Raw genomic sequence first — 10,690 nt, 5'->3', positions numbered from 1 at the left:
GCGGCGCTTATCTTGCTTTACTGGCCGAGGGAGCCAGCGTACAGCTTCCGGGTCATGTGGCCAGCATGACTAAGCTGCTTCTGGCGAACCAGAGCAGTGCATGGAAATGCCGTTTACCTTCCTGCCAGAGCGGTACCTATTCATCTACTTGCACTTTGACGTGCTTTCGAACTGCTGGGTGGGCAGGAGCAGGGACCGGGCAACGGGAGCTCACGCCGTTGCGGGGATTCGAACCACCGACCTTGTGATCGGCAAGTCCTAGGCTCTGTGGTTTAACCCACAGCGCCACCCGCGAGGAAGACGGGCATAAATAGAAATAATCCTAACTGACTGTGAGTCAGCCTTCCAGGCTCTCATTCTCCTCTCCTGCAAAGTCCCACATCCAGTTATACTGTGTCTGCCGGGAGGCGATTAAAATGTAGCTCTTTTCCGTTTGACTTTTCTTAGAAAAGCCCAAGACACCACCACAGGGAGAGATAACATTTCTCAGTGAATAATGCTTTCCTGTTCTGCGCAGTTCACCCTCTCACTTCAGGAATTATCGTTGTTATGAAATAAATGGCAGAACACTGAACAATATGGAATTTTGTTGGCTGAGGATACTGACAGGATTATTCATCCTGAGGAAAGAACACGGTAATAGATCTGTCTGTGAGGATCAAGAAGGAGGATGGGTGGTGGCTGGGAGATGTCGTTGGGCCCTGAATGAATGTTTGCTTCTCAAACGGGTGTAATTGGCAGAATTATTTTATTTATCTATAGGATTTTTTTCAAATTTTTTTGGTAAGTGAAAGGTTCGGCATGGGAAAACAGAGAACAGGACACGGATCTGTGTGGTTAAATAATGGAAAGTGGCCCCTGTGTTGATGACTGTGAATAAAACGTTCGAAGAATCCTAGCATGGAGGGGTCTGCTGTTGCCAAGTCAGAAAGTGACTGAGAGGAAGGGCAGGGCAGGAATGCGAGGCTTTTGGGAATTATAAGGACAGAACTACCTAAATGTATTCATGTATGCGACTACAGCGGCAAGAATGTTACTTGCCCAAAATCTCAAAGAAGAAGTCATCCCAGCGAAAGAAGAACGGATACAAAAACTTACGGAATATTCAGAAATGAGGAAACTCACCGGAAAAACTTTTTAATAAAAGAATGGAAATGGTTTATTGAATATTTACAAATAAACAGATGAGAACATTGGCAGGATTATTGTAATAACCTGCAATTTTATAAGAGTATACAGTGGTACCTCGGGTTACGAACTTAATTTGTTCTGGAGGTCCGTTCTTAACCTGAAACTGTTCTTTCCCTGAAGCACCACTTTAGCTAATGGGGTCTCCCACTGCCGCCGCGCCACCACCATGCAATTTCTGTTCTCATCCTGAAGCAAAGTTCTTAACCCGAGGTACAATCTCTGGGTTAGGGGAGTCTGAAGCATCTGTCACCTGAAGCATCTGTAACCCGAGGTACCACTGTATATTTAAAGTAGATGGATAAATGAATAAGTTAAGTAAATTTAGAATATGCATAAAATATAATATAAAATAAAGGAACCGCAGAAAGAGGGGGGAAGGAAGTCGAGTTTTGAAACGTTAAAATGATTGTAAAAATATTGAAATGTATAAAATAGAAAATCATAAAGGAAGGGATAAAGGAATGCGAGGCTTAAATAAACCAGACAACAGAATCTCCAAAGCAAAGAATGAATCAAGAGGGCACAGAGTCACAGCTCAATGGCAGGACACCTGCCTCGCATGCAGAAGTTTCCAGGTTCATTTCCTGGACTCTCTAGGCAGGGCTGGGAAATAATCCTGTGTGAAATCCCGGAGAGATGCTGCCAGCCAGTGTAGACATTGCTAAGCCAGATGGACCAGTATAAGGCAGCTTCCATCGTTCCTTTGTGGGGGGCCTTGCAAGTGTGGGGTGAGGAGGGATAGGGCTTGGGCAGAGGAGACGTTAACACTTCCATTCCTCTTCTCCCTCAGCTTTCGTCCCCGAGAGAATCGTCCGCGCTTCTGGGGAGCAGGCCACGCTACCCTGCGAGTCCGTGAGCCCCTGGATCCGTTGGTTTTGGCTCCCTCTGAGTTCCAGGTGTGCTGAAGTCCAAAGCGGTTACGTGGAAATAACCTGGAGCCTCACTGGAAATGAGGTGGCTCCTGTTCGGTTCAACCAGCGGCTGGCAAACCAGACATCAGGATCCCTGGTCCTCCGGAATCTGGTCATGAGCGATTCAGGCACCTACGTCTGCCGTTCGCCCGACGGCTCAGAGACTCGAACCATGCTGGACGTGACCGCAGGTATGTTTCTCAAATAATAGCAAAAGTTCACCTTCTCTCTATTGTTGTTGTTTAGTCGTTTAGTCGTGTCCGACTCTTTGTGACCCCCTGGACCAGAGCACACCAGGCACTCCTGTCTTCCACTGCCTCCCGCAGTTTGGTCAAACTCGTGCTGGTAGCTTCGAGAACACTGTCCAACCATCTTGTCCTCTGTCGTCCCCTTCTCCTTGCGCCCTCCATCTTTCCCAACATCAGGGTCTTTTCCAGGGAGTCTTCTCTTCTCATGAGGTGGCCAAAGTATTGGAGCCTCAGCTTCACGATCTGTCCTTCCAGTGAGCACTCAGGGCTGATTTCCTTCAGAATGGAGAGGTTTGATCTTCTTGCAGCCCATGGGACTCCTCCAGCACCAGAATTCAAAAGCATCAATTCTTCGGCGATCAGCCTTCTTTATGGTCCAGCTCTCACTTCCATACATCACTACTGGGGAAACCATAGCTTTAACTATACAGACCTTCAAACAGAGGACCTCTTGAAACAGAAGCAGCGCCGGATTTACGTATAAGCTAAACAAGCTATAGCTTAGGGCTCCACTCTCTTGGGGGCCTCCAAAAAAATTAAAGGGAAAAAACCTGGATGTACATTTCCAAAATATAAGATAAAAGACATATAAAATAAAACCTACATACAGCAACAGTGTTTTGTGTTGTGTAGGCTCCTATGATGTAAGTAATGGGCCCCCCAATCATTTTAAGTTAGAGCTTAATATTTATTTCACTATTAATATACTTCTTCTTAATTGTATTTCACTATTAATATGTTGTTGTTGTTGTTTAGTCATTTAGTCATGTCCGACTCTTTGTGACCCCCTGGACCAGAGCACGCCAGGCACTCCTGTCTTCCACTGTCTCCTGCAGTTTGGTCAAACTCATACTGGTAGCTTCGAGAACACTATCCCACCATCTCGTCCTCTGCCGTCCCCTTCTCCTTGTGCCCTCCATCTTTCCCAGCATCAGGGTCTTTTCCAGGGAGTCTTCTCTTCTCATGAGGTGGCCAAAGTATTGGAGCCTCAGCTTCACGATCTGTCACTATTAATATACTACTTCTTAATTGTATTTCAGTTCACAATTACTTTGATAACATGCATATTTTGTTATGTGTAAATGGCTTTAGATACCTATTAGGTCCATAAATTACCATATAGCATATATTCAACACAAAACACAGCAACAATTTGTTGTTGACAAAGGACAGCTGGTCATATAAAGGGCCCCATTACCTTCAGTAGCTTAGGGCTTCATCAAACCTAAATCCAGCCCTGTAGCACTGGCCTCTGTAACACAGAATACAAGGCCACCTTGTTCTTGGCTTGCGACAGAATTACAGAATTGGGGAGTCACATATCCAACATACAACATAGAAACAAGATTCCAGAGAATCTCCTGGACTTCCCTCCTCCATTGTATCCAAAACTTCACCATTAAATTACAAGTGTTATTCCAATCCTATTAATGATTGTAATGGTTTACAATGGTTTTTAAGGTAAGTTTAAAAAATTTCCCATTTCCTATTAAAATTTTGGTCTTCCCAATTTCTGATTCTTCCGGTCATTTTAGCCATTTCGGCATAATTCATCAACTTGGTCTGCCATTCTTCTCTGGTAGGGACTTCATCTTCTTTCCATCTCTGAAGATCTCTGCTCTTTTTGTCATAGCCTTGTAGCCTCTCCTCACAGCAACTGCATGCCAACCATCTTAAGCTGTAGGAAGGCAGCTAGGGGGAAAAATAGCACAATAAATGCAGCCACGTCTAGGATCTCTCCCACAAGTGCCCTCAGCCAAGCGATGCTGTTCATCAGACCAGGTGTGTTGACACCCAGCACCCTTGTGCTTCTGCTGGGTCCCAGTACCTTGACAGCACCCCCTCCAACTCCCAGCACTGACCCTTGCCTTGGGATGGCCAGGACTATGAGCCGTCATGTACAGCTCCTCACAATTCTACTCATTGACAGTGCTATGGCGCCACATTGAGAGTCTTGGCTTCCCCCCCAAAGGATTCTGGGAGCTGCAGTTTGTTAAGGGCTTGGGAGACCCCTGCTTCCCCTCACAGAGCTGCAATTCCCAGAGTTCCTTGGGAAGAGGGATTGACCACTCCAGGGATGAGCACCCTTAATGAGCTATCCTTTCCAGGAATCTTTGGCTGTTAAAGTTGTACAGTGGTACCTTGGTTTAGGAACTTAATCCGTTCCGGAAGTCCATTCTTAAACCAAAGCATTCTTAAACCAAGGCGTGCTTTCCCATAGCAGCGGGGGACTCAATTTACAAATGGAACACACTCGACAGGAAGCGAAACATGTTCTTATTCCAAGGCAGAGTTCACAAACCAAAACACCTACTTCCGGGTTTGCAGCGTTCTTAATCCAAGTTGTTCATAAACTAAGCTGTTCTTAAACTAAGGTACCGCTGTATAGCGCTTTAAAATTATAGTGTGGATTTGGCCCGTGTTGAATTGCTCCAATAGGGGCATTGTGAGCGAGGTTTGATGCGGCTCAGAGCCGCCCTCCATTGCTACCAAAGAAGGCCCGAAACATAAGCCTATGAGGGGGGGGGGGGGCTGACCAGAAAGTACCATATTTTTCTGTGTATAAGACAATGCTTCCTGCTAAAAAAAATAATGAGCAAAAATTGGGTGTCATCTTATACACGGATAGTGAATGCAGAGGGGGGACGTGCAATTAATGGCAGCAGCAAGCAGGAGATGGGCAGCGGCGACTGGGTGCGTGATTATTGGCTGTGGCTGAGGCAATTGATCGCCGAAGAATTGATGCTTTTGAATTCTGGTGCTGGAGGAGACTCTTGAGAGTCCCATGGACTGCAAGAAGATCAAACCTCTCCATTCTGAAGGAAATCAGCCCTGAGTGCTAACTGGATGGACAGATCCTGAAGCTGAGGCTCCAATACTTTGGCCACCTCATGAGAAGAGAAGACTCCCTGGAAAAGACCCTGATGTTGGGAAAGATGGAGGGCACAAGGAGAAGGGGAAGACCGAGGACGAGATGGTTGGACAGTGTTCTCGAAGCTACCAGCATGAGTTTGAGCAGACTGCGGGAGGCAGTGGAAGACAGAAGTGCCTGGCGTGCTCTGGTCCATGGGGTCACGAAGAGTCGGACACGACTAAATGACTAAACAACAACAACAACGAGGCAATTGAGCAGGCGATTGGTGGCGGTGAGCGGGCAATTGGTGGCACTGGCAAGGTGTGCGATTGGCAGTGGCTGTGCAAGCGATCGGCAGTGGCGGGCAGGCAGGTGAGCAATTGGTGGAAGTGACCTCCCCCACCCCCGAAAGCTAAACAACTTAATTTCTTAATTTGGGGTTTAAAAAAATAGGGGTCGTCTTATACATGGGGGCATCTTATACATGGAAAAATACGGTACTTTGCTGAGGACCTCTTTGAACCTGGAGCTCGGCCTGCTAATTCGACCCTTTTCCTCTTCTCTCCTCAGGCTGCCACAACAATGTCTATGTCTCCTTCTGGTGGCTCAACGCCTCCTCTTTGCGGCTCAGCTGCCGTCACTGCCGCTCGCCAGGCAACTTCAAGGAAAACTCTTTTCGCTGGATGCTGAACTCAAAACCGCTGGGCAATGAGCGCTGGTTCGAGAAGACCAATTACGGGTCCCTTGTCCAATTACTGTCCACCCGGCGGAGGGCTTGGGGGCGCTGGGAATGCCACTCGCTTGCCAATCACACTTGGGTCTCTGAAATTTGCTTGGAGCCACCCGTCCGAGAGAGGGGTGCAGGTGAATTTGAAATACTCTGTGCGGTTGTCCAGCTTACATCCAGCCTCTGCGTTAAAGCAAGTATGGAAAACCTATGGTCCTCCAGATGTTCTTTGACTACAACTCCTATCCTCCCTGGCCATTGGCTGATGCTGGCTGGGGTTGATGGGAATTGGAGTCCAAAAACATCTGGAAGGCAGGTTCCCCATCTGGCTCTGAAGACTTGTGCAGAAAAGGAAGACTGCAGCAGGTACAGCTTTTTCCATCTCAGTGCCAAAGGGATGGAAGAAATCCCACCTAGTGCAATGCTATTTATTTCATTTGGTTTGATAAGATTCATATGCCACTTAATCAACAGGAACCTCCAAGCATTTTGTGTATAAAATAATACCTACCTAGCAAGTGTCGTGGTAAAAGCAGGACACCCCGTTTTCATGTAAGAGCACGGTGGCCATTCTGGGCGCTGCGACCCCACACAATTTCATGCTGCAATCTTGCTCCAGAAAAAGCACTTTTGTGGTGGTACGATCTTCCACAGCTTTTGGGGAGCTCCATGCGCACCCCCCCCCCAAAAAAAGTGTGTCTTTTGGGCTCCATGATCTTGTGTGTGTCATGTGTGGGAGCATGTCCAGGAAGATGCGGGTCCCACCTTTGGGACCCAACGTATTGGAGGGTATGACAATATATCCCTTTTCCTCACCCTATAACACCACTGTGAGTGACCTAGCTGCTCTCAGAAGTCTGTGGTCATGCTGTAGTGCCATCTGTGGGCCATCAAGGGAGCTGCAGCGTGATGACATACTTACATTTTTGTTATATGTGTAGCGATAAGCAGTGTTAAAACAAACACAGAGACACAATAAAATGGCATGCCATTATGTCTGGGTCGGCTTGCCTAAATGAAAATGCTTTCAGTTATGTGAATCTTGGATGCACAAGAGCCGGCCTGTAGCCCTGAGATGGATTGTCTCCTACTATCCCTTGACAAAAGTGCTCAGCATCTCAGGGCTACAGGCCTGGGATGAGGGATCAATTATGTTACAGAGGTTCAGGAGTGAGGACCAACCAAAGCACTTGCAGAAGGTCCCAAGTCCATAGGAACACATGAAGCTGCCAATGCAGAGTCATACTATTGGACCATCTAGCACAGGATCGAGATTCCTGCATTGCAGGGGGTTGGACTAGATGACCCTCAGGGTCCCTCCCAACTCCACAGTTCTATGATTCTATGACTGCCTACACTGGCTGGCCTTCTTGCTTCCAAGGAAGGCTGACAGGCAATTTTGAGGTCAGGGTGAAAAGCGCCGTTTGTCCCTCATTTCAAAACAACCTCCCAACCCTTCCCTGAAGGTTCTGCTTCTGCTGAGCTGCCTCCCTATTTGGTGTCATTTCTCTCGCCAAGTCCTTCCGCTGCTGAGACTACGGGCGCTGCGCCTGCAGAAGCCGGTGGAGTGAAGGGCACCGAAATCTGGATTTGGGCCTTGCTGTTCCTTGGTCTGGCTCTGGTCCTGGCTGCTCTTGGAACAGCTGTGTGGATGTGGAAGAGGCAGCCGGAAGCCAGGTGAGTCAAAGGTGTTTTCCGTGGAGGGACTTGGCGGCGGTGAACGCAGTGCTGTCTGGTGTCTATGGAGCCTGGTAGGGCGGGAGACAGGGAGGCCAACAGTAGGTGGCGCCAAAGCCAACGACAGGAGAAGGCAACTCATTCTAGTTTAGTCCCCATCCTCCAAGGTCAACTCTGAGACTAAGGAGGAAGAAGCTGACAGCAGTGGTGGACCTTGGAGGTCTAAAGTTTAAGCACTAAATATTCTTCAGGAGCTCTTCCAGGATTAGGAGCCCTGAAGCTTTAGCTTCATGAGTTTCAGAGTAGATCCACCCCTGGGGCTGATGGGAGTTGGACAATATCTGGAGAGCCATAGGTTCCCTCATCCCTATAGCAGACAGACCAGTGCTCTGACATTTTCATGCAAGACAGTTTCATATCCCTGCTCCACGGCGACACACATCTGGGCCTTCCTGTTAGTACCAGGCAGGGTTAAAATCAAAACAACCCCTTAGAGCCAGCAAATATAATGAAATGGTACTTGTATTATGATGGCATCATAGTGTGTCATTCTCAATCCCCGTCACTGGTAGCCATGGATAGGGAAACACACTTTGTTGTTGTTGTTTAGTTGTTTCCGACTCTTCGTGACCCCATGGACCAGAGCACGCCAGGCACTCCTGTCTTCCACGGCCTCCTGCAGTTTGGTAAAACTCATTCTGGTAGCTTCAAGAACACTGTCCAACCATCTCGTCCTCTGCCGTCCCCTTCTCCTTGTGCCCTCCATCTTTCCCAATATCAGGGTCTTTTCCAGGGAGTCTTCTCTTCTCATGAGGTGGCCAAAGTATTGGAGCCTCAGCTTCAGGATCTGTCCTTCCAGTGAGCACTCAGGGCTAATTTCCTTAAGAATGGAGAGGTTGGATCTTCTTGCAGTCCATGGGACTCTCAAGAGTCTCCTCCAACACCATAATTCAAAAGCATCAATTCTTCGACGATCAGCCTTCTTTATGGTCCAGCTCTCACTTCCATACTCTCACACACACTTTATGAAGACTTAATGATCTATTCCTATAAATTGGTGAAGGAGGGATGGAGAGTTTAATTCAGAGTACCACTGTTGCTGACGTTGCCATGTCGACCATAAAATGTATGTAGCCCTAAGACTCCTGCAATTTTCTTTCTAGGAAGCAGAGAGGAAGGAAGGAGAGGACAGGTGAGGAATGAATGAGAAGTTCTTCCTTTTGCCATTTAAAAAAGCTTCATCTTCCAGACTGGTCAGTGGTCAGGGGTTGGTGGGAGAGAAATAATAATAATAATAATAATAATAATAATAATAATAATAATAATTTATTATTTGTACCCCGCCCATCTGGCTGGGTTTCCCCAGCCACTCTGGGCGGCTTCCAACAAAGATTAAAAATACATTAAAATGTCACACGTTAAAAACTTCCCTGAACAGGCCTGCCTTCAGATGTCTTCTAAATGTCAGGTAGTTGTTTATCTCTTTGACATCTGGTGGGAGGGTGTTCCACAGATGCACTCCAAGAATATCATGTTGGGAGAAGGCATCTTTCCTCATGAAATTCCCACAGCAGGGAGTTCCACACATGGCCCAGAGAGATTGCCCTGATAAATGATTTCATGTTTCTTTCATCCCACTTGCCACGGCGATCCCAAGGCTGCACTTCTGTGATAAATCCAGCCAGAGTGAATGAGGAACTTTACCAGAGGAAGAGTCTGGATGAGGTAAATACCGGCTGGGCATTCCTGGCGGAGCTTGGGGCTAGGATATACTGTATTTTTTGCTCTATAAGACTCACTTTTTCTTTCCTAAAAAGTAAGGGGAAATGTGTGTGCGTCTTATGGAGCCAATGCAGGCTGCGCAGCTATCCCAGAAGCCAGAACAGCAAGAGGGATTGCTGCTTTCACTGCGCAGCGATCCCTCTTGCTGTTCTGGCTTCTGAGATTCAGAATATTTTTTTTTCTTGTTTTCCTCTTCCAAAAACTAGGTGCATCTTGTGGTCTGGTGCGTCTTATAGAGCGAAAAATACGGTAATTTGGGGCAGGCGCTGCACATTCAACTCCCTAAATCGCCCTTTCTCTTTTCTTGCTTCTCCTCGCAGGGACCTGCTTCCCTTCATTATGCACAACTGGAATATCCCCGAAGGAAATCCATCTCTGCTTGCGCTCAAGACAGCACCACGGTGTATGCGGTCATTGTCTGACGCCGTCACTTCCGACGCCCACACTTCTAACATTGGCAGCCACAAATTCTACATCTCCTCTGCACAGTTCCTTTTGCTGCTTCCTCTCAAAGCCTCCGGAAACAGTGGACAAGAGGTTCCCACACATGACTTTTGCTCCTCAGACTCCATGTCCCTGAAAGCCACCCCAGCCTCCTGCTTCCTTTAAACAGGCCTGCTTTTTGTCACCTTTTCTGCTTCCTGCCTCTCTCTCTCTGGCTGTGAGAGAGAGAAAAAGCACAACAACTTTGTTCGGATTTTCACTTTGGGGAATATGGCAACCCTATTTTAAAATATATTCAAAGCGCATTCTTGCCCCCTCAAAGAATTCTGGGCCTTGTAGCTTGTTAAAGCGGTGCTGGGAACTGCAACTCTGTGAGGGGTAATCTACAGCTCCCAGAATTCCTTGAGGGAATGATGGTGCTTCTAAGGTGTTTTAAATGTATAGTGCAGTGATAGCGAACTTTGGCACTCCAGATGTTTTGGAACTACAACTCCCATCATCCCTGACCACTGGTCCTGCTAGCTAGGGATGATGGGAGTTGTAGTTTCAAAACATCTGGAGTGCCAAGGTTCACCACCACTGGTAGAGTGTGTGTGCACCACACACACTGTCTCTCTCACATACACACCCCTTTCCCATCCAATGCTTTCTCAAGATTAATCTCTCTTCCTTAATCTCACAGAGTCAGGGCCAGATTTAGAGGCCCCAAGCACTGAAAATGTCATGGTGAAGCCCGCCACATCATTCAAAATGAAAACCATGCTAAACTGTAAAATAAACTTAAAAAAAAAAAAAAAGTAAAACATTGCAGCACAAGACAGGATCTGATTTCCTCACATTATTTCAATTTGTATCC

General features: G+C 47.2%; 1 protein-coding gene and 1 long non-coding RNA gene across 2 annotated transcripts; both read left to right on the top strand.

Moving 5' to 3' along the window:
* The first annotated feature begins 206 nt into the window (after positions 1 to 206).
* On the top strand, positions 207 to 6,614 carry LOC144326199 (uncharacterized). The gene is made up of 3 exons (XM_077922641.1): positions 207 to 636; positions 1,982 to 2,293; positions 5,775 to 6,614. The coding sequence occupies exons 1-3, from the start codon at positions 579 to 581 to the stop codon at positions 6,428 to 6,430; spliced, it is 1,026 nt and encodes a 341-aa protein (XP_077778767.1). The 5' UTR covers positions 207 to 578; the 3' UTR covers positions 6,431 to 6,614.
* Positions 6,615 to 6,725: 111 nt separating this feature from the next.
* LOC114590962 (uncharacterized) lies at positions 6,726 to 10,457 on the top strand. Its single transcript, XR_013391507.1, has 4 exons — positions 6,726 to 7,608; positions 8,772 to 8,800; positions 9,266 to 9,333; positions 9,711 to 10,457. It is a non-coding gene; the product is annotated as an uncharacterized LOC114590962 (long non-coding RNA).
* Positions 10,458 to 10,690: the final 233 nt, after the last annotated feature.

This window comes from Podarcis muralis, chromosome 2 (genome assembly GCF_964188315.1).
Source record: "Podarcis muralis chromosome 2, rPodMur119.hap1.1, whole genome shotgun sequence".
NCBI classification, from domain to species: domain Eukaryota; kingdom Metazoa; phylum Chordata; class Lepidosauria; order Squamata; family Lacertidae; genus Podarcis; species Podarcis muralis.
This window is presented reverse-complemented; position numbering and strand designations above follow the sequence as displayed.

Excerpts from the sequence above, each read along its gene's own strand:
- LOC144326199 (XM_077922641.1), top strand. The coding sequence starts at position 579 with ATGGAATTTTGTTGGCTGAGGATACTGACAGGATTATTCATCCTGAGG. Across the intron at positions 637-1,981 it reads CATCCTGAGGAAAGAACACG|CTTTCGTCCCCGAGAGAATC; the intron begins GTAATAGATCTG and ends CTTCTCCCTCAG. Across the intron at positions 2,294-5,774 it reads CATGCTGGACGTGACCGCAG|GCTGCCACAACAATGTCTAT; the intron begins GTATGTTTCTCA and ends TTCTCTCCTCAG.